The sequence below is a fragment of the Ceratotherium simum genome, chromosome 3 (assembly GCF_057802395.1).
Source record: "Ceratotherium simum simum isolate JZ-2026a chromosome 3, ASM5780239v1, whole genome shotgun sequence".
Taxonomy (NCBI): Eukaryota; Metazoa; Chordata; class Mammalia; order Perissodactyla; family Rhinocerotidae; genus Ceratotherium; species Ceratotherium simum.
In genome coordinates, this window is record NC_141902.1 from 57,262,302 (window position 1) to 57,289,994 (window position 27,693).

The 27,693-nt window shown below is 41.5% G+C and overlaps 1 protein-coding gene across 1 annotated transcript in view; it reads left to right on the forward strand.

The window, feature by feature from the left end:
* The first annotated feature begins 393 nt into the window (after positions 1 to 393).
* RAB8B (RAB8B, member RAS oncogene family) overlaps positions 394 to 27,693 on the forward strand; it is a 67,000-nt gene continuing 39,700 nt past the window's right edge. Inside the window, exon 1 of the mRNA XM_004421665.3 lies at positions 394 to 570. Within this exon, the coding sequence (XP_004421722.1) occupies positions 447 to 570 (124 nt within the window). The 5' untranslated portion in view covers positions 394 to 446. The remainder of the gene's footprint in view (positions 571 to 27,693) is intronic.

Genomic DNA, 27,693 nt, shown 5'->3' on the forward strand with positions numbered 1-27,693 from the left:
GCGGGATTCAGATTCCGAGGTCCTGGATTTGAAACGCGCCCACACACAAAGAAACCACGAAGTTACGTTCCGGCGGCGCGACGCGAAGAGTTCGAAACCGGGCCTCCCTTCTCAGCTCGGGTGGAAACGTCTAGTCCACCCGGTCACCCCACCCAGAGGAGATCTTTCATCCGCTGGGGCAGCTCGGACAGCCCGGGCCGGGAACGCCCAAAGTTCCTCCAAGGAACTACAACTTCCATGAAGCCCGGGGGCGCGGGCGGTGATGACGAAGCCCCCGCGGATTGGCCGCGCGGGGCGGGGCGCGCAGGCTTTCTGCGAGGAAAGGGGCGGGGAGAGGGGCGGGGCGAGCGGCAGCGGCTCGGCGGGCACGCCCCCTCGCCCGCGGCCCCCTCCCGCCTCTCTCCGCCGCTCTTCTGGCTCCCCGGTCAGAGGGCCGGAGCGAGAAGATGGCGAAGACGTACGATTATCTGTTCAAGCTGCTGCTGATCGGCGACTCGGGAGTGGGCAAGACCTGCCTCCTGTTCCGCTTCTCCGAGGACGCCTTCAATACCACCTTCATCTCCACCATCGGTGAGGGAGGGGCCGCCAGGGAATGGGGGTGAGAAACGGGGGGCGGGTGCGAGGGGGCCAGGGAGAGGGCGGGAGGAGGGCTTCGGAGCCCCAGGGAGGAGACCCTGGGGACGGCAGGGCGGCGAGGACAGTGAGAGGGTGAAGGCGTGAGGGAGAGGGGCAGGCGGGGACGTGAGGCTGAGGGTGAAGGGGGAACTTAGGGGCAAAGGAAGGGGAAGGCGAGCCAGAGGAACAAGGACTAGGGGTATTGGGGGAAATGAGAGAGTTGGGGGCATGACAGGGAAGGGTCTCAGAGGGACAAAGTGGGGGGACACAGGAAATTTCATGGAGAGAGAGAAGAGGATAGTGAGTGTGAAATGGATTAAAAGACAGGAAAGAGGAAGGAAATGTGAAGGGGGAAATGAAGGGTTGGGGGAAAGGGAGGGACATGAAGTAAAGGGGCATAGGACACAAGGGACAAGAGAGGTGAGAACCTGGCAGTCAGAAGGAATTCAGGGGAATGAGTGATCAGGAGATGAGGGATGAGGGGCACTGGCTACAAGAGGTCTGGACCTCTTGTCATGGGAGGGAGCAGAAGAAAACTGCAGGATGGGGAGAAGAGTTCAGGGGCGCAGAGGATGGAAGGAGGATACTTGGTGGAGAAAGTAGAGGAAAGCTGGGTGTGAGATAGAAAGGAAAAGGGGAAGCAGAATATACAGTAGAGAGGTTGAGCAGAGAAGATGGGAAAGAGAGAGGAAATGGAAAGCAGGACTTTCTCCAGTTAACTGGGAGCACTGGTTACCATTTTCTTTCTCTACTTGCTTTGGATCAAGTGCAGGAGAAAGAGCAAAAAGTGACTAATGATGGAGTAATGTCTATGGAGCATTAAATTGTTCTGGGAGTGTTAACGGGTATTAAGAGAATTGGAGACTTTTGGGAATGGTGTGGTCAGGAAAATGCGGTTCATTCCTTTACTACCATCTCCTGAGAAGCAACAATTCTCAATTTTTTAAATTCTTGGGCTTGAATGTTTAATAACTTCTCACCTGAGGAATTGATCTTACATTCTGCTTGCCTCCCTGTATATTTTGCTTTGGTTTTAATTATTACTAGCTAAATTAATCACAACATACAGTATACCCCCCCAATTACTTTCAGTTGATTCAGTTTTTTCTGATCTTGGCTGGGAGCTGTCCTTCCTACCTTTGTCCAGGAAGACTTTGTGTTCAGGTAACAAGATCTCTAACTCCCTATAAACTGAGAAGCAAATCAAAGCTTGTTTTAAGCTGCTTACACAAGTGACCTTAACATCATTTCCCTTGTTAAATAGCTGCAGGTAATTAAGTATCATAAGAATCTTAGCTTTTGGTTGTCTGGGTGATGTTTGTGGCTGCTAATAGTAGCTCACTTAAGCATCTTTCAAATGGTTCTTATAGCATATTTCACCATGAATTTCTGGGATTATTAAGAGACTAGTGCTATGGTAATAAGTATATTTGAATGTTTGTATGTTTTAAGGATAATTTATTATTTAAAAGAAAGAATATTTGGGTATAGAGCACTCTTCAAATCAAGTACTAGGAAAGGCTATGATTTGTTGGTTGGTTCTGGCTTCTTTTGTACGGATTGAGTGGTCAGAAATCTCCTGGGTGTTATGATGTCTCGGCATAGGGAAGTTTGAGTTGCAAGTTCTTGGCGGTCAGTCTTGAGTGGGACTTTTTCTTTTCTGAGGAAGCAGATTTTAAATGTCATGTCTCAAGTATATTCCTAAGAGATTTGATGGGAGCTGTTACGGCAACTAAAGGGCATTAATTTTTTATGCTAGTATTAATTTCAGAACCCCAAATAACCCTTTTTCATTGCTGTATGCATGCTGCAGTCCAGATGGTAAAGGACAATTTCTGACAAGTTGAGTGGGTAGCCTTTTGTCCATTCTATGTGTGAATCTCCCGGAAGCATTTCCGGCATTGAATGTGAGTGAATCTCGATGCTGTTTCTGTTAAGCTTCTTGGATGACTTTTGCTTGTTTGTGATAGTTTTATTAGTTTTCTCTTTTTTTGCCTTAATTTTTGTCTCACGTTTCCTTTAAGGGTGTCTGCTTCCTTTTACAATAGTAGCTTTTAAATATTACATTTCATTCTGAAGGATTAGAATGTTGCGTACATTCTTTTTTTTTTTTTTTTTAATGATTGAAATTCAGATCCGTGGAGGGTTGTAGCTACTAAGGCAGGAAAACCAACGTCCTGAAACTGTTTAGAATAGGAGGTAGACATTAGGGTGAATCTCATGTATGATCTTGGTCTTTATATTTTCTGTGGGGTGGATGTGGTAAAAAGAGGCTACGAGCTGTGTCTTCAGTTGACATGAAGGGGGGGATTTCCCGTGCCTCTTATTTAGGCCCAGAGCCCCGACAGGAAGTGGTAGCACACTGCCTTCAAACAGCAGAAGAATTTATATACCTGAAACTAATGCTTTGCAGTTGAAATTAAGCTAGGAAAATAAGGTGAATGTTAACACTATTCTAGTGAAAAGTTCCACAAACTCTTCACTGACCACGACATAGGCTTGGCGTGTCCACATCTTTAGCAGCAATATCCACCCCACCCCCCAAAACCTTCGCCCCGTCCCCAGGTGATCTGAAGTTGTTGAGGGGAGAGTGGGTGGTCTGTCTCCTTCCAGTCATAGTTATTTCTTGAGTTACCTAGGTGTGTGAGTTCCTGGGCTTTTCTGACTGCGTTTTGACAAGGTCTGCTACAGGATTGCTGACAAAACTTGATAAGGTCATCACAGGAAAGATCTATTTCTTAATGCCTGGGGTTTGTGTGTGTGTGTTTTGGTAGATACGTATGCGTGCCTGTTTCTTCCCGTGAAGATATATTTAAAGTCGTAATTTTGCTTTGTCAAAATTTGAGTAGTCTTGAAGAAGAGCATCTGCCGTCTTGAGACACTGTTTTGATAGGGGTTCTGCCATCATGAAAGGAAGGAGACAATTAGTCATTTTGAGTACAGAGACGATTGTCTCACAGATACTTTCCTCTTCTCAATTCTCTAAGGTTCTGCCATTTTCTCTGATTTCCTGGCTCCCCTCATTTCCTTTCTGCTCTTGAGGGTGGTAGAGAGTATATTTTCTTTCAGCTGACTTATTGGGAATCTTCCCGTATATCAGTCTGATAATATTTGTTAACTATTGTGTAGGGATGTTTCTTCCCCTTAAAATTATAGTCCCAGTGCCTAGGATCAACTAGCCTTTCTGTTCAAATGTTTGAGAACTGAAAAAAGTTTTTTGATTGGCTCCCCCAAACCCCTCACATAATCATAATTAATGTTTAATTAAATGTCTGTAAAATGTAATGTTGAGATAACTAGGAAATGGTAATACAGTTAGTTATGATTTATATTTCCTATGGGATGTGGATGTATTTCAGTATTGATCTGATGGTGTCTTGGAATGGCCTGTACCGAACAAGGTGCTGGTAGAACAAAAAGAGAAAACCCAGCTGTGTTCTCCTCTAACAGGACAGTCTAAGCTTCTTCCCTCTGCTCTCTCTTCCTTCCCCTGCCGGCTTCTTCCTGTTAGGGTGTTTTCTGAGTGGTTTCATTATTTAGTATAGTCATAGTTTGACAGCAGGAGTCTTAGAAATTATCGACTTTATACCCCTACCCCAATTTTATAAATGAGAAAACCTAAGTTGACACTGTCAAGATCACACAGCTGGTTGTAGTAGAGCCTCACCACGTCCAAGTCTGTGTTCGTTTGCACAGTTGAGCTGCTGCTGTTTCTCATCAGTATGATCAGATCCATAAATTCAAGTCACCACCTTTCCAGGGAGGAATTAAATTTCGCACATATGCTTTTTTTTTTTGCTGAGGAAGATGTGCCCTGAGCTAACATCTGCTGCCAGTCTTCCTCTTTTTGCTGAGGAATATTCACCCTGAGCTAACATCTGTTGCCAGTCTTCCTCTATTTTGTGTGTGGGTCACCACCACAGCATGGCCACTGACGAGTGGTGTGGGTCTGTACCTGGGAACCAAACCCAGGCCGCTGAAGCAGAGCATGCCGAACTTAACCACTAGGCCATGGGGGCTGTCCCCTGCACATATGCTTTTATGTGAGAAAAGTTAAGATATTCCCACTCTGAATTACCATATCTGTTCAGGGAAACGATAAATGCTATAAACTCCTATAGGAGTTTATACTGGGGTAACTCAGCATATTATAGCTGTCCTTTAGCCTTGCTTTCTGTGTCTGTAGTTTCAAGTTAGGAGATCAAAGTGCATCCTGTCATTAAAATTCCTTCCATGTGCAAAATAACTAATGAAATCGTATTATTAGTGGTATGCTGGTAATTGTTGCAGCCTAGTCTCATCAGAGAGCACTTTTAGACGTTTTATTCTGTAACACGGCATTCTTTTCTTGGGTTCACTTTCCTTAAAATCAGGGGTTGGCAAACTATGACCCACAGGCCAAATGTGGCCTACAGCCAGTTTTTGTGTGGTCTACAGGCAAAGAATGCTTTTTACATTTTTAAAGGGTTATTAAAAAAAAAACAAAGAAGAATATGCAGCAGAGACCGTACGTGTCCCACAAAGCTTAAAAATATTTACTAACTGTTCCTTTATAGAAAAAGTTTATTGACCCCAGCTTAAAATTAAAAAACTGTTTTTGGTTAGTAGCAATTCAAAGTTTTTTTTATCAAGACTTATTGACTGAAAAACAAACTTTGTCATATTTACATTTTTATCCAAGATGATATCAACATTTGGCTAAGCATAATCCAGATACATAGAGCAAGTTGATTTTAATTTTCATAGTTGTTTTCCTTGGTTTCAATCTCTCAAACAAAAACATGCAAGGAACATGCAACTTCAAATTGAACATTTTGTACATAAAGCCTTATTTTAATGTCATTGTGTTCTTTTACAGCTGTTAGACTTCCCATCTAAGTGATAGGTCTGATAACAAAACTATTTCAGAAAAAGTAGAAGTTAATACTTGATAATAAAGGGTTAAACTCATCTCAATTAGTGTTCTAGTGAACGAAAAAGCCATTCAACAAGTTAAGGATGGAAGTGGGGAAACTGAGTCTCGGATACAGATATGGGAATGTCAAGAATAAATGTGATTTGGGGCCGGCCCCGTGGCTTGGCGGTTAAGTGCTCATGCTCCACTACTGGTGGCCCAGGTTCGGATCCCGGGCGCACACCGACGCACCGCTTGTTGGGCCATGCTGTGGCGATGTCCCACATACAGCAAGTAGAAGGATGTGCAACTATGACATACAACTATCTACTGGGGCTTTGGGGAGAAAAAAGGAAAAAAAGAGGAGGATTGGCAATAGATGTTAGCTCAGGGCCGGTCTTCCTCAGCAAAAAGAGGAGGATTGGCATGAATGTTAGCTCAGGGCTGATCGTCCTCACAAAAAAAAAAAAAGAATAAATGTGCTTTAATAAAGAGCTTCACCAGCTGTTCTGCATGGCAGCAAATCAGGGAGGAGGTTCTCTTGGCAACAGCAGCAAGATTGTTTGGATCCACTGAGAAAAGCTGGAGGGAAATAGGTTTGAATATTGTCTTAGAGGGAAATGAGTCTAGTCTTTGAAGACCAGGAAACATTTAGCAGTTGATTTTTGAATTGAATCCAATAACTGAATCTGAAAAGAACCGTGCAAGGGAGAAGTGAAAGACCAGGGAGCTGCTGGCATGGCCTGAGGCTGGCTCTAGTTTAGGTCTACCTGCCTGTACACAGAGCTGTTCTGGGGACCAGCTCTCTTGTGTATGTTAGAATTGCTATTTGGGAAAATTTTTCAGGAAAGAGTTTTTGTAGTAGGATGAGAAGAGGGTTGGAGTAGGGATAGGGAAGTAGATTTTAGGTATTAGTGAGTAATATTGTGGAACGTACATAATACAGAGCTTCTGATGTGTGAGTAGCAGATGAAGTGGGCTAGTTCATGTTTTGGTGTGAGGGAGATAGCATGGCGAGTTAGGAAGAGCAATGGGTCTAGAGTCATATCTGAGTTCGTGTCTTGGCATCTGCCATTCCTGGTTTTCTGGCTTTTAGTGAGTCAGTTGTCCTTCTAGGGCCTTAGTTCCTTCATCTATAATAGAGTATAATAATACCGTGCCAGCTATTCAGGATTGCTGTGAGTTCCCCAGAGCAAGAGTCAAGGCTTATTCACCTTTTAAATCTTCAAGGCCTGTATTAAATGACTAATCAACTGGATGAATGAATGGCTGGATGGATGAATTGTGAAAGCACTATATGAGCTATAAAGCACTGCCTGAATTTTAGTTATTATTATCTTTCATAGTATTATAGATAATTAGATGATGTCTGAGATAAAAGTGCTTAATTTGAATTCTTAACACAAGAATGCTATTTCCTCCAATATAAAATGCTGTATATCTTTCTATAATCCGTTTTAAAGGGGCATTTTAGAATATGAAAGATATTTCAGTTATCTTTCAGTCTCCATAATAAGCTGTTTAACACACCCTGCTTCCAACCCCCCCGCCCCCACTAACATAAATACCAAATAGAAAATGAGTGAAATCACTGGGTTTGCCTTAGAAGAGCCATTTCAGCTTTGTCTGTGCCCATTAGCTTCAAACAATGCAACAGATGCCTGTTAACAGTTTCATGCCCAGTTTTAATTAGCAGATGGAACTGTGTTTGTGTCTGTGTTATGCCCAGCACTCCCTTGAGTGACAGGGTAGTGAGTGATGGGAATTGGACTGGGCGTTTGGGTTGAATAAAACCAAATTCTTTTTTTTTTTTTTGAGGAAGATCAGCCCTGAGCTAACATCCATGCCAATCCTCCTCTTTTTGCTGAGGAAGACTGGCCCTGAGCTAACATCTGTGCCAGTCTTCCTCCACTTTATGTGGGATGCCGCCACGACATGGCCTGACAAGTGGTACATCGGTGAGCGCCCAGATCTGAACCCAGGCCGCAAGCAGCAGAGCACGTGCACTTAACCGCTACGCCACAGGGCCGGCCCCCCAAATTCTATTTTTAAAAAGATGAATATAAACATTTATTATATAGAACTGCTTGTATATCTCACTGAAACAGCAGTGTCTAGAGTAAAACTAATGTTTGCAGGTATGTTTTATGCTTTTATTACCATTTTTAAATAAATGGAAAAAAATCCCATTTTGTGGCTTATATGAAGGTTTTACTGTAGTCCTGAAACTATTCACGAAATGGCTCTTTGAAGATCCATTTCAGTATTTTGACGTTGTATGTTGAGGATATGCAAAGCCAGGATGAAATAGGCTTCAGCATGAATGCCAATACTGAGCCTCCTGGAATGCTGTGTTGTGTACAGTTCTGATGTCCTGTCTGAGCTCAGCAAGACCGAGGGCTGTGATGGGTGCCTGATGTCGGCCATGGGCACTGGAGGGAGAGAGTGAGTGGCAACGTCCTACGCATTTGCTGTCTATTTTCCAAAGTGAATAGGTAGCTATTTGCTGTCCAACGTGTTATGGCTAGATGTCGGTGTTAAAAATATTATCCGTCAATGATTATTTGATATGTTGTGTCTGGAGATGCGTCCTTTTCCTATGTTCAGTTTTGTGTTTTGAAATTTTTCTTATTTTGAGCTGAATTAATAAGACCCTTAAAAGAAGTAAGCACCTCATTGTCTTTAGAGGAAGAAATGTCTGCTTTTTTTTTTTTTTTTAAGTTTCTTAGTTACTCAGGACTTCCTTTGGGAAGCCACAGAAAGTGGTGGAAACAATTTGGAAACAGGTCTCTGCAGCAGCCTTGTTACTTGGCTGTCTTACCTGTAGCATTCAGCATCAGTTTAATTAGGCACTTTGGTATTTACCTGTTGCTAAACCTTTGGATATTTTCCAAGGAGCTCTCATCTTCTTTGGCCCAGAATTTTAATTCTTGGCTCCCAGGAAAAAATGCTAAAGCTCTGCATGTTCTCATGTTTATCAAATTTAGGCTTGCTATCACTATGATAGACTGGATGACAGTGCTGCTTGCGGTCCCATGACAGCATTGCAGGATTTCAAAGCACTTTGCAGAAGCTGGGTTAGGTATGGAATCCCACCTCATCATGATAAAAACCACCACAAAGTAGTGAAGCAGTGTGTAGTGTTGCACAGCTTTTTGCTGGCAGAGCTGGGACTGGCATGACTTCCCCACATTACACTATAATTTTGCATATTTTGAGAAAGAACTTGACAGTAATTATTTTAATAATTCATAGACATTTTCCTGATATATAAAGTGGAAAGACAGTCTCTAAAATATATGATCATGTTTTGACATGAAATATAGGGTGATCTATTTAAAAGTTGAATTATAAGAGTTCATTTCTTATGATCCTATGCAATATTTATCTGGAATAGGTATTGCAAAATATTCTAATCTCATACACACAAATACACAAAATCCATTACAAAAGAAAAAGAGTTTGCATTGTGAGATGCCAGTGACTAACTCTACTGTAATTTGTTTGTTGCTTATGAATTTGGATGGGTTTTCAACAAGGAAGTTTTTGCTTTTTCTCTTCTAAAGGTCTCTGAATAAAATCTTGAGATGGCTTGGAAAAAAAATTTTTATTGCGAGTTTATTCCATTTTTGGAATGATTCCGACCACTTTCTCATTTCACTCTCCATTAACACCTCCCCCTACCAGCTTTTGGGGAGAGGGAATTGGGTTGGGAAGAGGAGAAGAATGAAAACAACATTCTACCCTCCACCCCTATCAGTTTCCTTGGCTACTTGTTCTGTCTCTTTTGTTTTTGTTAGCAATTGGAGTAAACTATTGGGGGAGGAGTTAGAAACTTCTGTCTAAAATAGTGTGAGAAGTAATAGTGACTTTTGACTGCATTGCTCTCTTATATTTTTAAAACTAGATAATAAAAAGTTGGTGCTTGTCTCAGTCACAACCAGTAATGAATAGTGACACAGATTAGGGTGTCATCCACAAACAGAATAATTTGAATGACTGCATTTCTTATTTTGTCTACTTATTACTGTTTTGGAATTTTCCAGTCTTATAGAAGCATGAACAATTTGTGGGACAAGCAAAATAATTTCTTTCACTTCCACAAAATTCCATTTTAATTAAGTTTTAAAGCATCCATATATAATATTATCAGAAGTGTGTGTCTGTGTCTCTATTTGGCACTTCAGCCTTCAACTTTGATACAGCATTACATTTTAAATTTATGTTGTGATTTCATTATGTGATTTACCACATTTTTTTGTTCAAATCATCTCTTTATTATTGGAAAATAAAGTATATAGTTCTCTGAAAAACAATGGGTGCATGTTTCCAATCAGCGATGGCACAAACCTCTCCTAAGGACATTAGACTAGGCTTGTTTTCTCATCATGAAAGGCAAGTGCAGGCTTCCATGGTCTTCGTAGTCTCTTCTGGCTGCAGCATTCTGTGAGTCTATGAAATCAAGTAGTGTCTGTAAAGAAAAAAGGGTTTGTCCTTTTCGTTCTTCAGTTAATGATTGTGGGTGAGGGTTCTTTTTTTGCAGGTGGTCACTAGTGTTTTGATGACATGAAGACAGAAGGAAGAAATGGTAGCATTAGTTAATTCAAGCCAAGGCTGTGTTGATCTTGTAAATCAGTTAAACCTTTTGTAGTACTAAAGAGACTGCATAATGAATTTGAATCCTGTTTTTAAAAATGCCTTGGGGGCCGGCCCCGTGGCTTGGTGGTTAAGTGAGCGCGCTCCACTGCTGGCGACCCGGGTTCGGATCCCGGGCTCCCACCGGCGCGCTGCTTCTCTGGCCATGCTGAGGCCGCGTCCCACATACAGCAACTAGAAGGATGTGCAGCTATGACACACAACTATCTACTGGGGCTTTGGGGGGAAAAATAAATAAATAAAATCTTTAAAAAAAAAAAAAAAAATGCCTTGGTTTGGGGCCGGCCCCGCGGCTTAGCGGTTAAGTGTGCGCGTTCCGCTGTTGGTGGCCCGGGTTTGGATCCCGGGCGTGCACCCACGCACCACTTCTCCGGCCATGCTGAGGCCGTGTCCCACATACAGCAACTAGAAGGACGTGCAGCTATGACATACAACTATCTACTGGGGCTTTGGGGGAAAAAATAAATAAAAATTATTAAAAAAAAAAACAATAAATAAAAAAATAAAAATGCCTTGGTTTGAACAATAAAGCTAAATGTCACCAGAAAAATAACTACTTGAAAGTTGTAAAAATATTTCTTTGAGAAGAGATATATAAAGTATTTTGAATTATCTCATTTTCTTCACATAAAACATGGTGAGGAAGGGGAAAAATAATCTAAAATAATAGGAAGCCTTTTGCTGCTTAGGTTTCTGGTGCTAAGTTTCTATTTGATGGATGAGGGCCGAGAGGCCCAGAGGCATGGAGATTGTTTAAGGTCACGTAGAGCCTGGCCTTGAGTATTAGTTTTCTGATTTCACGTCTGTTTTCTCTCCCTCTTTTTTTTTTTGCTGAAGAAGATTTGCTCTGAGCTGACATCTGCTGCCAGTCTTCCTCTTTTTGTTTGTGAGCCACCACCACAGCAAGGCCGCTGACAGATGAGTGGTGTAGGTCAGCGCCTGGGAACTGAACCTAGCCTGCCAAAGGAGAGCGTGCCGAACTTAACCACTAGGCCACTGGGACTGGCCCAAGTCTCTTTTCTCTTATACCTCATCTACCTTCAGTTCTCTTGCTATGAAAAGACATTGATGGTATAGCATAAAATCTGGACATAGTCAGCATTTTGTGGGAGAAAAGTCAGCGATTCAACTAAGAGATGTAGGGTCCAAACACATCTTTGCCCGTGATTAGCCATTTGCTTTTTGGCCAAGTCTCTCACAGCCTTTGTTTTGGTTGTTTTTTTTTTTCTTTTGGCCTTTGTTTTCTTATCAGTAAAAAGGAGAGGTGGAGGACGGGAACTGCAATGATTTGTCGATAGGCTACCAATATCGGACACTAAGTCATTTTTGCTAAATTCACTCATTCAGTGAACAACATGTTTTAGGCCACAACATTTTGAGAGGGGAAAGAGTAACGAGTATCCAGGCAATTTTAACAGAATGATGAAAAGGGCTATAAAGGGATAAATATGAGATGTTGTGAAAGCGCGGAGGAAAGGTAGAGCAAAGCTTCTGGGAGGAAGTGACATAAGCAAAAGTCAGAACCCGGAGGAGGAGTTAGTTGGGTAGAATGGAAGAGTGTAGGGAGGGAGGGCTGTCCCCTGCAGGTGTGAGAGACAGCACAGCCCTCTGGAGGAACTCGAAGACATCCTGTTTGGCTGAAGCCTCAAGTGAAATGGGGCATGTGACAAGAGGTGAAGTTGAAGGGTAATTAGAGGGCAGATTGTAAAGGGATTTTAAACCTTTTCTGGAGTCTGGACCTTATCCTGAGAGCAGTGGGGAGTCACTGGGGATTTTACACACAGAGACCAATTAGGAGATTAGCAGACAGTATCAGTTGCCCCTTACCTTCACTTGGACCTTTAGTGTTTACAAAGTAGTTTCACTTACATCTCACTATTTAAACTCCTCAATAATCATATCCATGGACAGAGATTATTATCCCCATGTTCTAGACAAGGAAGCTAAGGTTCTGAGAGGGTAGTTGACTTGATCAGTCAAGTAAATAGGTAGAGGAGCGAAGACTTGAGCCTTATACTTCAGTTCTGGACCACAGTCTGTCCACGACAACCTGCTCCTCTCACGATGGGTCCTGGAGTTTTCTATGGGACTCAGTGCGTTGGCGCTTAGCCTGCAGTAGCGGTCACTTTCAGTGGTCTGTAAGAACTGTGTAAACTGACCAGCAGACCCTTGAGAAGTATGTTGAGTGGAAAGATGAAATCAACCTCCTCCTCAACAAGCCCCAGTAACAGCTAATACAAACATGCATCGTGTTGCCTGTTGGCCTGGGAGGTCAGTGGACTTGTGGTGTCGGGTTGTCTCTTGGCCTTTAACCCAGTCCCTTAGGAAGCAATCAAATATATGCGCAGAAGAATGGGGGCAGGAGGGGACAGAGTTTGATTATAAATCCAACTCTTTTGTGAAAAGGAGACTAATTATATCACACATCTCAGCATTGCCTCTCCACAGGGGGCCGTTGGATTGTTATGCTTGTATGTTGTTGGCCTTAGAGAGACTGACATTTGCTAGAACAGCTGCTTTAATTGTGAGCTTCCTTCCTTTGACAAATTAAGTTTAAACTTCATGTCAGCCTGTCCTTTCCTTTTTTTTCCAGGGTGAAATTGTCTCTACTCCGGGTTTTGTTTGTAAAGCCCTGTTTGGCAGAGTTTTCCTCAGAATCACAGTGACATTGTAGACTAGACTAACAACTGATTTGTTTGCTAACCTGAGTCTCCAGAATGCTGCTGTAAGCCAGAAAGCAGAAAGGCCTAAGGAGCTAAGCTTGACATCATAAAGTACATTTGCTAAAAATCATGAACTTGCCTCATAGGGGAGCCCCCCGGGGCCTCACTTGGCCTTTGCATTCTTGATCTATACAGTGGTCATTGGTTTCTCTGAGTCCCTAAAAGATTGGAGCAGGGCTTAGGGCCTAGGCCCTAGAGCCAGGCCACCAACGTCTGAGAGGAGAAAGTGACAGTGTGGTACCAAGGCAGTGGCATTCATTATGTGACTTGGGGCAACGCAGTAGTAAACTTTCTGGGCTTCTATTTTTTCATAAGCAAAAAGGGAATATTGTGCTAGATGCACTCAAAAGTCCCTTTCAAAACTCTGATCCTAAGTGATAACCAATGGACTTAACCAACAAAATGGAAAAAGTAGACACAAGAACTCAAAGTAACATTGTGTAGATAACAGAACTTGGGCTTTTGAGATAGAAACTCTCAATTCAGATCCTGATTCTGCCACTTCCTATTTGAGAGCCTTGGGCAAATTGTTTAACCATTTTCTTTATTGATGAAGGATAGTAACTCCCTTGCAGGATTTTTGTTTTGTTTTATTTTGAGAATGAAATGCATTATTGTGTGTATAATATCTTTGGTACATGGGAGACACAAAAAAAGGCATGTGTGAATGTATTTGAGTGAACTCAGTCCCAGTTCTCTAAGGTTAGGTCCAGATAGCTATGAGAACCTTGGTAATCCCTGGGGGCTTCATTGTTATAACACCTGCTTTTAATGATATGCGCTAACAGTTGTTGAGTGCTTGCTGTATACCGGGTACAGCTCTAGGCATTTTACATGAGTTAACATTTTTCAGGGATTGACCCATTTCTTCTCACAACAACCTCTTAGGTGCATTCTGTTATTATTTCCATTTTTCACATGAGGTAATTGAGGCACAGAATGGTTGAATAACTTCTCAAGGTCACACAGCAAGTAAGTGGTGGAACCAACTCAGAGTTGAATCCAGGCAGTCTGGTTCCAACTCTGTGTTTTTGTTTTTTGTTTTTTGTGAGGAAGATCGGCCCTGAGCTAACATCTGCCAATCCTCTTCTTTTTGCTGAGGAAGACTAGTCCTGGGCTAACATCCATGCCCATCTTCCTCCACTTTACATGGGACACCGCCACAGCATGGCTTGACAGGCCGTGCATCGGTGCACGCCCGGGATCCGAACCGGCGAACCCCGGGCCGCCGCAGCGGAGCACACACTTAACCGCTTGCGCCGGGCCAGCTCCGCCGACTCTGTATTTTTAACCACTGTGCCTTTCCAGCCTAACAGTGACTCAGAAATATTAAAAAAATATATTAATTTTAAGGAGGTGATGTGGTGCAAGGTGAACTGTGGCGCCACTTCTTACCAGCTGGGTGACATCACCAAGTCCTTTAATCTCCTTGGTCCTAGTCCCCTCTTCTGCAGAGGATTGTTTTGAAGTGGTTTAATGAAGTACTACTGTAGTAAAGCATTTAGCCCGGGCTTAGCACACAGTCAGGCTCAGTAAATGGGAAGGGGTTTTGTTTTCCAGGTAACTTAAGAAGCACTTTTAGAATGAGTTTCGTAAAAAAATATGAACGAGGGCTGCCCCGGTGGTGCAGCGGTTAAGTGCACACGCTCCGCTGCGGTGGCCTGGGGTTTGCAAGTTCGGATCCCGGGCGCACACCAACACACCGCTTATCAAACCATCCTGCGGCGGCGTCCCATATAAAGTAGAGGAAGATGGGCACGGATGTTAGCCCAGGGCCAATCTTCCTCAGAAAAAAAGAGGAGGATTGGCATCGGATGTTAGCTTAGGGCTGATCTTCCTCACACACACACACAAAAAAATGAACGAGAACATTTTGGTTACTTAATGGGGTGTGCTTCAGTGTCTAGAAAATTAGCTCTTAAAGTTTAGGACCACATGCGTTTTACAAAGCTAGAATGAGAAATATTTGTCTTTAAACTCATTCCCTGAGTGAAGGTGATTGGCCCTGGCCTCAGCTGGTGTCAGGAGGCATCTAAGAGCGGCCCTTGACCTCAGGTGCAGAATGTCAGTGTAATGTAAGGAGCAAATTCTTGCCAGCCTTCCAGCTGCTGCAAACTCTCAGGGCATCTTGAATTCCTCCTTCCGGTGAAAAGGAAAATGAAAACAAAAACAAAATCAGTATAGAAGGCCCTGTCTGGAAAGGACAAATGTTTCCATTTAAATATTCCAGCTCAATGTCCTGTTAGGGCCCTGAATTTTAAGTGCAGTGAGTTTCTGAGTGAAGCCTCCTGAATTTTAATGAGTTTTTTTGCATACATGAATTTGAAGAATACATTAAATCTTGAAACACCGTAGCTGATTTTAATGGAGTAAATTACCCAACTTGAAAGTTAGTTAATAGGCTTTTCTTTACCTAATAATGAAGATGATGATACTTAAATCTCAAAAAAGTCATTAATCATAGTTTTACAAGGTCGATACATGCTATTAGTTTCTTCTTTATCATTAAACTGTCCCATCAAGAGAATTTGGGAAATAAATGTGTCTGTATGGGCGAAAGCATGATTTTTTTCCCCACTTTTAACATTTTTCCCCCTTGTGGTATTTAGTACATAATGATTACATGTACATGGAAGGTGTAATGTACGTAGGGTTTGGTTTTGTACAGTTCTTGCTTTGGACTAGGAAGGTGAGGTGAGATGTTCTTCACTAGCTAAAAAGTGTTTTTTGGGCCGGCCCCGTGGCTTAGCGGTTAAGTGCACGCGCTCCGCTGCTGGCGGCCCGGGTTCGGATCCCGGGTGCTTACCAACGCACCGCTTGTCCGGCCATGCTGAGGCCGCATCCCACATACAGCAACTAGAAGGATGTGCAGCTATGACATACAACTATCTTCTCGGGCTTTGGGGGAAAAATTAAATAAATAAAAGATTTTTGTTTTTTTTTTTTAGGAAGGTCAGCCCTGAGCTAACATCCATGCTAATCCTCCTCTTTTTGCTGAGGAAGACCAGCTCTGAGCTAACATCTATTGCCAATCCTCCTCCTTTTTTTCCCCAAAGCCCCAGTAGATAGTTGTATGTCATAGTTGCACATCCTTCTAGTTACTGTATGTGGGACGTGGCCTCAGCATGGCCGGACAAGCGGTGTGTCGGTGCGCGCCTGGGATCTGAACCCGGGCCGCCAGTAGCAGAGCGTGCGCACTTAACCACTAAGCCACGGGGCCGACCCAAAAGTGTTTTTAAACATTAAAAAAATATATACAAGGATGGTGCAAGAAGTGACAGGGATCAGGTCATAAAGGGCCTTGAGGGCCAGTGAAAGGAGGACAGATTTTACTATAATTGAGAGGACATATGCAAGATTATGTGCAAGGAAATGACATATTTGATTTATAATTTTTAAAGCTGCAGTGGTTTTAAGAGGGTTCATTTTGGGGTTTAATGGCACTGAAAAACCATGCCATGGAATTCTTTGGTCCAGTCCATTCCCTAAAATTATGTTGCATCCAGGAAAGTATCTTGTTAAAAATGTTCAGATAGCCAAAGTCTTACCTTCTAATGAAGCATAATAATTGTGATGGTGGGTTCAGTTAATGCTCCAAGAGATGAAATGTGCCAAAATAGTGGAAAGAGCAGAAGCTTTCAGGACTTCACATCTGATTGTGACCTTCTGGAGAACAGGAACCATGGCTTGCCTCTTCAGAGCTCATTTATCTGATGCTCAGGTGCACAGTATCTGTGGAATAAATGAACTAACACCATACATTTCCTTCTGAGGCATGCGTTTTGGGCTCCTGCAATAGTGATATGTCATCCATTAGCACATACATAAGCTTCAAAGGGTGTATAATTATCACCTGTTATTGCTTATGGTCTTTTTCTAGATGTGAGAGTGATAAAATCAGCTTGTTTCTCTTTTACCCGGAGTGTTTATCTATAGTAACAAATGCCTACTACATTTATGCTCATGCATAAATGCACAGTTTCTGGTGCATGGAAGGCCCTCAGTAAATGTTTGTTGAGTGAATGTACGGTTGACAGCCGATGGCACTCTCCTCAAGTCCAGCTGTTTGTGTCTCACTCAGATCTCTCCCCTCCTCCCCTGTTTTCCGGAAGAGACCCTAGGAACCCCTAACAAGAACTTCCTTAACATCCTTTCTTACCATCTCTAATTTCTGGGTATTTTCACCTTCCCACATTTCCTTTCCCCTTCTCTCCAAGGAGCCTGTTGGTCGATGTTCTTAATGTAATACCTTCTCATCTCCTGGGCCCAGGCTCCTCTCTTACATCTTCTGTGTTCTCTTTCTCTGCTGGCCCTTTCTGCTCTGCTTTCACTCCGGTTGAAATCATCCCCATTCTAAAAGGAGAGCCCTTAAATTCGCTACTTCCTCAAGTCACCCATCTCCTTTCCTTTGTTGTTTAACTTCTTGAAAAAGAAGTCTTCTCACCTGCCCTTTTCTAGGTCCCCCTCACTCTTTAACCCCTTGAAATCCTGCTCCCCCTGCTTCAACACTGCGCCTGGTCATCCTGTCCTCCTCACTGAACAGGCCAGTGGCCTTTTCTCAGTCCTCAGGCCCCTTGGCCTCTCAGCAGCACTTGCCACTGTTTATTATTTGCTTTTTAAAACTCGTTCCTCCATCGGCTTCCAGGAATTGTCTGCTCCCTTTTGCTTCCTACTCCTCTAACTGTGCCTTCTGTTTCCGTTGGTAGTCTCATTTTGCCTTTTAATTGAAGTCATCTTCCAAGTATCTGTTCTCTATTTTTTACTTTTTTCTCTTTTGGAAATTAGACACTTTAATACAATTTGTAATCACACCCATCTGTGTGATTACTGCATTAATGTCTGTCTCTCCTGCCAGATGGAAACTCTCTGAGTGCAGGTTCCTGATCTGTTGTTCTTCATCGTGTCCTTAGCACCTCGTACAGTGCCTGGCACATAGTAAGGGTTCAGAAATCCCCAAGTGATGAAGGAGATAAGCCTGCCCCCTTCCAAGCCTTCCACATAGGACTCCCAACTTTCTGTCTCATTATATCCCCAGCCTTTCCCAGACTCCTGCCCTGCATGTGCCACCCCAAAATGAAGTCATTTCCTCCTCTTATCTAGAACCCTTTCATGAATTTTCATATATCTGTTAACACTACCCTCATTTTTTTTTTTCATGTATCTGGGTTCAAAACCTGGAAATCATCTTTGACTCTGTCCTTTTCCTCAAATCCTACATATAATTTGTTGCCAAGTCCTTTCCATTCTTCAACCACCCTAGTTTAGGCCCTCAACACTTCTCACCTGGACATTGCAGTATCCTCCTAGGTGACCTGAACACTTGCCTTGGTCAGCAGCCCCCTGACCGCCCCCCCCATTCCATCTTCTGCACTTTGATCAAATTAGTTGTAGAACATAGCCCTGATTATATATCATATTAGTCCCTTAACCCTCCTCTCAAAAGTCTTATTTTTCACTTTGCCTAATTGAATATATCTTTCTCAGTCTAGCATTCCAAATTCCCTACCATGTGGCTTCAGCTGTATTTCCTTTGCTCTTTACAGGAGTCCTAGGCTCTAACCCAGGGACCCCTAAACAGGTGTATCCGGTGGGCTGTGGCCAGGTTTTCATCTGACCAGTGTTAGGTTACTAGCTGCCCTTTCATGAGAAGGAATGCCATTTTTAAGTTTCTGAGATGATATGCTTCCTACATTTTTGGAATTAAAATGCTCCTTTACTTATAAAATGATGGTAATAATAGATAGTCATTATTTTTCTCACTATCATTTACAAAATAAAAAAAAATTGCAATAGAATTCTTGCTGTTTTGTTTCTCTGAGAGAGAAAAGGTTATTTCCAGCCCAGTTTTCTCCCCAATCAAATTTTATGGAACACAGTTTCTAGCTTAATATATTCCTTCTTTCAACTTCTTTCATTTTCCTCACCATCACTACGTTTTTTTTTTTTCTTTTCTGGAAATTTTACTGATTCACAAAATTAAAGTCTAGGAATCACTGCTCTACCCAGAATGGATGGTTCCATGAACATACCTCCTATCTTCCTGTTGACATCCTACTTTTCCTTCCTGATGCTCCTCAGATGCCAAATATTGTACTTGGCACATATTTGGTGCTCAAAAAGATGTCATTGAACTGAGATTTCAGGATGATACTGATGAAGTGATTAAGTAAAGCTCTCATCTTTGGGGGAAGGGGTCCATTAAAGGTACTAGTTTAGAATTTTTTTTCTGATGATTCTAGAATTAGAATTACAGTTGATTTCTAAAACATGTTAAGAATGATTATCCATTTATCTTTTAAAGATAAAATAATCTTAGACTGCAACTCTACATATCTCACTGTGGGATTAAGATCTGCTGTGGGTTAGGTGGTTAAATTGAGAAATTACACATTTCCTTTGACATTCTTTGGTGAAACCTTTGTTGGAAGGTTGAGGAAGCCCTGGAAATCTTTCCCCCAGGTGATAGGCTACAGTTTCTTTGCCTCTGGCTTTCTCTAGAGCTGTCAGCACCCTGTGAACATTGGCCTGATCTAGATAATGAGGCTTTCTCTGTGCTATGAGAAGACCATCTTCAAGCTATATACAGTCCTGTCAGTTTCATTCTTTAAAAAAAATTTTTTTCAATGAATTTGGTTTTTTGTTCTGCTTTGTCTATTTTTACCATCTCCCGCAAAATCTTTTGTTACTGAGTTTGAATTGTGCAAAAGCAAACCTGGGTGGGAGACAGATAGTAGCACAGCTAGGCCCCCTGGTAGTTGCCAGAGGCAGCCTTCGGTGCAAGATACCTTCTTCCTTTGAGTTCCCGACCTTCTGTGATGGAGCCATTTTTCAGCTTTTTCTGCTGAAGCACTGAGATCATTTTGGACTTGGGGAAATGGCAGGGTTTCTGACATGGAAGACCTTGAAAGGAGAAGGAAGAGAGTGCCACTGCTTCTTCTGTCTTGTCTTTTCTACTGAAAAGGGGAGTAGTGATGGCAGTGGTGGCGGCTGCAGCTGTGGGCCACGACCACTGGGCCAGTTCTTGGCCTTCGTTTTCTAAACTGTAGGCTGGTTTTGTGTTATGAGTGACTGGTATGTAAATAAAAGATGAGAAATTGAATTGTCTCTTGAAGAGAATGAAAGTTTAACATTGTACCACAGGCATTTTCTAGCAGCATACTAACAATACTGTGTGGCGTGTTTCTAATTAGCTATGAAAAGCCAGGCCTTAACCTAAGGAAACTTCTTTTGCCAAAAGATACCACTACACAGTGACCCGTTGGAGCCCTTGCAATATCAAAAGACAGAAGCAGGAGTAGAGTTTGGGGGAGGTTTCTATGTTTGGTTTGAGATGTGTGTCTTATCTGCAAAAGTCCATATAAAAGTGAATGATCAGGTCTGCTTTCACTGGCTTAAGTGTTTTGCCTTAAAATCTCTTTTGGCTTCTCTGGCCTAACTTTTCTTTTCTGACAGGGGAACAAATAATAGAATGTCCTTCGTAGATCAGAAGTATAGAAATTACTGAGATATGGAGAAATGTTTCACAGATGTTCCTGAAACTACAGCCAAACTGAGTGAATTCTCCCCCTTTACGTGTTGGGAGCTTGGGAGATTATTGTCTCACTTACTAGAATATTATAACTGTGCTCCACTCCAGGCTGTATACACTCACTGTATTCTCTCATTGACAGGCTTATTTAACCCCATTATATCTTAACTAGGATGGCCATTTGAACAGGAAAGAATGTGTAAGACTTCAGAGAGAGCCTTAGTTTGAAATTTTCTTTATAAAGCTTCTTGATACTGTATTTATCAAATACTTCCTTTAAATATATCTTGTTAAAAGTAAAAGTGAGTGTGGTAAGAGTTCAAAATTAACCTCTAGTTAAATCCAGTTATGGTTTTAGTGGATTTTTTGCCAAGCACCACATTTTCCTTAGTATTGCCACATGTGGATTGACCAGTACATCTCATGTATATCGGATCTGAAGGTGAAATGCCCCTTGTTCAACATCATTCAGAGCCCTGCCTTCCTAGCGCAATGTATTGTGGTCCTGCCGTCTGAGTTGGTGTAGGAGCATCCTTGGTGCATAACAAGCAGAGCATGCTGAACTAGTTCACAGCAAAAAATAAACGGCAATAAAAACTTGATATCCAGTTTGTGGCGTAGGTCACCGTGGTTATCATTTTTAAACATCCGGGGTTGTGAGATAAAGTTTTTAAGGGAGGGATTTCACCAGCACATTTTCTGTTTCAGTTCATGTTCGGCTGTGACTCATATTTATTCTAGTCTAACCTCATTTTGCTTGGAAATTTTTTGTATTAGAAAATGTTACTTTCAGCCAGGGGAGGGGAAATTCTGATTGGGGATCAGAAGAGTCGAGATATTGTAGTGATAACTTGGCATCACTTTCGACTCAAGGAAAAAATAGAGAATCCTTACAAAGAAAAGTGTTGTGAAGTTCAAAGTGATTCTTATAAACAGATAGGGGAAAGGAAATGTCACCTGTGAGCTTTACTGTGGGAAGGAGGAGGGGGATCAGGGAAATTATTATAAAATGTTCATACATGGTGGGGAGATAGCCTCTGGACTTCCCCATGTGTTTCCCTATTCACTAAAACAGCTCTAGTGAATTGCCTCACGATTGGTGTATGAATAGAAAGAAAGACACAAGAACTCTTAAACTTGATGTTGAAAGGCCCATCTTCATATATAATCATCCACAGATGTCTGTATGTGATTATACATTCCCGTAGTGAGGGAATGATAAATGTAAATGAGAACCATGATATAATTTTGCCTTGCTTGCTTGCACATTTTCAGAATATAATTAAAAGCACATGCCACTGTCAGTAGTTAACTATGAGGTTCCTGTTAGGTTTTTATAAGACTTTGGCAGAAACCTAAAACTTGTTTTAGTGTGTAAGTCTTCCTTTTCCCCTTCTTCCCTCCCTCCCACCCTCCCTCTCTCTTTCCTTCCCTCCCTCCCTTCCTTCCTTCTTCTTCCCTTCCTCCCAATTTGGAATCAAAAGGAAACTCTCTAGGTTCTGACTAATCTCTTTTCAAAACTGGGGACAATTTCAACATGTACACAGATTAAATTAATTTTCATTTTTGTGCTTTGTAGCTGGTACCTGAAATTGTAACTAAGTTAATACTAGGTAGTTGCGTTCTGACTTGTTTCTTCAAATAAAATCCAATGAGGATAAATGTCTTCTAAGCACTATTTCACTATTAAAAACCGGTGGGTATGTATGGAGGGAGGGATGTGGGACGGGAGGCAGAGGTTAGGTTAGGGGAGCAATCATAATATGACTTAGGTCAGTGGATTGGTACTCAGTAAATCATTCTCCTGCAAATAGTGCCAAAAGCTCAGAAAAGCCACTGTACCGCCTAAAGAATTTCTTGTTCATTTAGTCACTCTATTTATGCTTAAAGCTGTAACGTGTGCCTCTTTTAAATTCAGTAGGCTGTGCATTTATGACTACAGATGATGCAGCTTTCATTTAAAAAATGATAAAAGCTTAAGTTGTAAATTTAAGTTGTAATATGGACACTAAAAAAAAAACAACAAAAAAACCCCAAAACAATCTTCCTCTGGTTAAGGGGAATTCTTACATGAGTTCTTTCCAACTGCTTTTGTTTATGAGTATTGAATCTTAAAATGAGTAAATTCTGTCTTCCCAATAACTTTCTACGTTTTCCATTTATTCCTCTCTCTCATATCTGCTCTGAAGAACAAAGCGAAAGTAGCTTTATTCTCTCCACTAACTTTGTAAAATGTAGAAATATCCAGTGCGTAAAAATTGAAATTGGTCATTCCTTTCAAGGTATTACAGTGTAGGGGGTAAAAGGTCTGTCTAATGCAGTTATACAAGAGTTTAATTTTAGTTTGAAAAAGAATTCTGCAACGGAGTTGAATTCCTTGGAAATGGGTGGTTCAGTTTCTGACACTCTACGAAGCTTGTGCATCTGACAGGGGATGTGACCAGGCCGGGGTCTCCTGCCTCCGGTTTCAGCAGCACTTCATTTCTCTTTTCTTATGTAACCCTTATGATGTGAGTTTCTGCTTTTGAGAGTTCACATTTCTGGTTTTTCCCTCCTAACTTAAAAACTGCATATAGTGTATTTTTTTTTTTTAAGAAAAAATATTTTCTGTGGAATACATGTATAGTATTTATATGTATTTTTCTTGCTTATTAAGGTTTTTAAAATTAAGGTCTTATGTCCTCATACCTTCCACTTCATTATCACAGAGTCAAGTGTCTGCAGTCTCAACAGGATTCTGAGCTCCTTCCCCGTTCCAAACACGGCAGATACCTACTGTGGCTGTTTGTGACCAAATCCCATGTTTGTCCCAAACCATCAGCTGGGGCCCTGGGAATCTGGAAGTTGAAGATTGATGCCTGCAAAATTCAGTCCCAGGACCCTTCCTCTCTCATACCCATCCTTCCTCCTCTCTCTGATTTAGACTTTTGCCTTCTTCCATCTGGACCTCAGTTTCCTCTTGTGTAAAATGGGGATAATAGCCCCCATTCAGGCTTGTTATGAGAATAGTGATAAGGTGTATTAAGTATCTAGCACAGTGCCTGGCACTAAGTGGGCTCTTGAGAAGTGATAGCTATTTTTATTAATGAGAGCCTATCCCATTTTAGGTGTCAGTATCATTATCTGTTGTGGGGGAGGGGTCTCAGGAGAGTATCTTGAGGGATATTATTTGCTTCCACTATACAGGGTTATCTAATCTGTTGCTCAATTTTGTTTGGCTACATTTTGTTCTTTGGTACAATTTGTGCTCTAGCCATTCTGGACTGATTAAACTGGAGTCTTTGATTTTGCAGGCAATTATTCCCTCATTTAAAAGATATAGTCCCAATTCTTTTATTTGAAATAAGGTCAGTTATCAAGCCATGTTCAACTCTGCTGCCCTTTTATGATGGGTCTTTTTCTCTTGCTTCTTGGCATTAGGCCCGATGGATCAAAGCATCTCAGGTGATGGAGGAAGCAGAAGTCATGCTCAAAAAATTGGGCATGTTGCCCAGGTAGTATTTCCATTATTAGAATTCTCCTTTAAGTCTTAGCTCCCCTGCTCTTTTCTTTACTTTACTCACAAAACAGGAAAACACACACACGCATACACACACTTTTTAATGGCTTCTTAAATTTAACAAATATTTTAGTGCTTACTATGTGCAAGGCCCTGAAGTTGTCATTTTTTTTCTCTCTCTCATTAAAAAGTGAAGGTAGAGTGGCTTTTCCTTATCAGCAATGGATGTTTTTAAAAGAAAGAAATAGCGTGTGGCCTTTGGTTGACTTCTGGAATGTTCTTTAGGCCAATGTTTTTCAGTGTGGATTGCAACCCATTATTGGGTCATCAGTCAATTTAGTGAGTCTAGAACAACATTTTTTTTTTTTTTTTTTTTTTACGGAGGGGAAGAGTATAGACCAGAATATAAGAGAATAGAAAAGAAAGTACAAAGTCCAATCATGTATAAGAGTAATAAGGAGTAAGGGTCAAGTGCTATTTTATGAGACTTTTGTTTCAGTTATGTAAGTATGTATATATGTGTAATGTGCTATGATATAAAAAGTATTTCTTAACTGAGGGTCAAAAAAGCTACAAAGCCATTGTTGTTGCTGGATTTGCCAAAGACTTTTTTTTGAAAACCCCAGTTCTATGGAGTCTGTATTTAATCAGATAAATCCCTTTTTTCTATGAAAGAAAACTAGGCCCTTTAACTGTCAAGCCTTCATTGATGGAGGGCTTCAGCTGCTGGTTTGACTGGCTGTGTTTTTGTTAGGGTCTTTTGGGTAATGAACCTATTGTTTCTCTCTTATTTTGGTTTTCTGCTTTTTCTCTCTCTAAGTAGACCCTAGAAGCCATTCTAGTTATTGGAGCAATGGCAGAAGTTCCCACAAGGCAGAGACATCTGTAACATATGGTTTTGTGATTATTGCTGAAGTTTTAAGAAAATTATGGTTTCCAAAGAAAGTAAAAATCTCTAACCAACATGAAATATCCAATTCTTTTTTCCCCCCAGTGGTAGCATTTATATTAGTCCTCCTAATAAAATTACAGAATTAGTATTTGTTTCATTGTGTGTGTATCTTTAAAAATCACTCACATTCCTAAGCCTGTCTAAATCAACATATGATTTTAAAGATTAGAATTGAGACAATGGTAACAGAACCTTTAATTCAATTCCATTTCTCTAGAAGAGACTGCATTGTTGTCTTTTCTCCATTCTAAAATGAAAAGACATTTATTTTATGTGTGCTTGGTACTATGTTTTGTGATTTGTTCTTTTCTCAATAATTTAAATATTTTAGTGTTTGTGTGTGTGCATTTATCACCTAAAGTTAACCAAATATGTAACCTAATTTGTCAGTTGTTAAGATACATTCCAGTAGGATCATTTTGGAATATGTCAACCTGATTGTATTCAGAAGTAATTAATCAACGTCAAGGGTATTTGTTGAGTGCCTGTGATGTGCTTGGCAAACAGGAGAGAGGTTCCAAAAGAAGTGTTGTAAGTAAAAGATGAGACTCCTGCTTCTGAAAGGCTTATCTTTCATTCATCCATTTAAACGTTTACCGAGTACCTACTCAGCTGCTTACTGTGCGAGATTTTCTGCCCGAGTCTAATTGGGAAGGCAAAACTTGTATGAAGCAACAAGAATAATTAAATGCTGTCTCTAATGACATTTATTCTAAGTTCTGTAGGAATTTATGGTAGAGAGTGGGCAGAGTTGGCTGGGATATCTGGAGGACAGAGGAAGTGGAGTTACTGAGTCTTGAACCACTGTCAGGATTCCAGTGGGAAGGATGGAGAATATTCCAGACAGTGGGGGAATCCTGAAAAATTCCTAGAGTCAGGGAATATCAGAGAAGAGCATGAAGGAGGCATTTCTGAGGGTGTGTACTGAGGAATTGTGAAAAGTAGGGTTGGATGTGTTGGGTGGGGCCATATATGTTAAGGTGACTAATTGTAGAGTTTCATAAGCTAAAAAGGTACCCCACATCCTGCGGGTACTAACAGTCTACTTTGGGAGAAGGGAGGGATTATAACTAACTAACGAGGCTGTTCTGTGAGTACTGTGTTGGAAGTTAGTACTGTGGTGGTCTACCAGCTGGTCATATTTTAAGTATTATAATCAAAAAGCTTGGAGTCACCATGTCAGTGGCTACCCTTGAGCTATATTGGTACTGCTTTGGCTTAGGGCTTGGCAACATCTCTGACTCAGTGACAGACAGACTTCCTTTTTGAAGGCCTGGCTCCTGACTTGCCAGCATATGACACTGCCGGTTCACCAGGTCATCCTGTCCTGAGCTGTCCAGTTGATTGTGAAGCCGCAAAACAATTCTGGCCAGGGCTCCTTTCCACCTCTAGCTGAGGATCTCGCCACATTCCTAGACAGGTTCCCCAATGTGCTTCTCCTTCAGGACCAGGGCATGGTTGGGGATCTGTATGGGCACTTGTGCTCTGCCCCAGGCTCACAAATTAATGGTGGAAATATTTTCCTCAAAGCAATTATTGAAAATAATTATTAATATTACTTCATGTTTGATTCTCCGTTTATCTGTTTTTTTCTGTCTGTTTATTTATTTACCTACTTGATGTTGTTTGTGGTGGTATCTATTAGTTAGCTTTTGCTGTTTATACAGCCCTCAAATCTCAGTGGCTTACAATAACACACATTTATTCTTGCAGCTAAGGCCACTCATATCCTTGGTTAGTTTTCCCTCAGGTTCATTCTTCCCTCTTCCCCAGCCCAGGCTTCTGGGTCAGTCAGCTTCAGACTATGTTCAGCCAATCAGAGACACCAGCAAGAGATTGGAGGGGAGGAGAAAGAGAGAAACCAGGGTATTTCTCTTTCTCCCTTTCTGCCTCGGGTGTCTTCAGCAAAGACTGTCTCTCTGGGGCTCCAGCTCCCACTGGACAGGCCCACCGTGGTTCCACTCTCTTGTCAGGTGACTCTAGGCCTTCAGCTCCAGTAATACCATCTCCTCCTTTTGTCTCTCTAGCTTAGGGATGGTAGTGGCTTCCTGCTGTTGCTGAACCTTTTACTATCTCCTGTTTGGCTCTTAGCAACTTGATGTCTTGTGTAACCAATTGCCTGTATTAAATTCCTTCTGTTGTAAATACTTGAAGTGGTTTCTTTTCCTTGACTGATACATTGTTCCAAAAAAGAAATTTTCTTTTATCTTTTATGTTTTTTTCCCCCTATGGTGCAGCCTCAGAAATAGCTATAAAACAATCCGTTTTATTATTCCACAAAATGTCTCCTAATGAAGCAGTGTGATGTAGTGAATAGAGCATTGGGTTTGGAGCCTCAGTGATGTCAGAGAACAGTCTACCAGCTGGTCATATTTTAATGTTTTATGAGCATTTGTAGTTATTTCTAACATAGTTTCTCATCCTTTCTCATTATAATCTCAGAGTTGTAAAATGCAACTACAATTAGATAGAGAAAAGTTATATAAAGCATTCATCTCATGTTGGAAGAAATTTATGTGCATTTAAAAGGTATCCTTCAAATGACCAAGAAGTACATTTGATCACTAATAATACCCCAGGTATCCCAAACTTTTTTGGTTCTTTCTAGCTTTCCAGTAGAACCAAAAGCATGTTCCCTGGGGCAGCACGAGTGTCACAATCCCTGCCTTGCAGTCATAAGAGCAGACAGTTGCCTCTTGCCCCTTCTCCTGAACGTCCCTTATTTTGGGCTTTGCCTTGGGGGAGAGATTCACTTTGATTCAAAACAGACTTGCAGTGGTGGAGTCTTTTCCAGTTCAAAAGATGCCAGGATGATCAGATCTATTT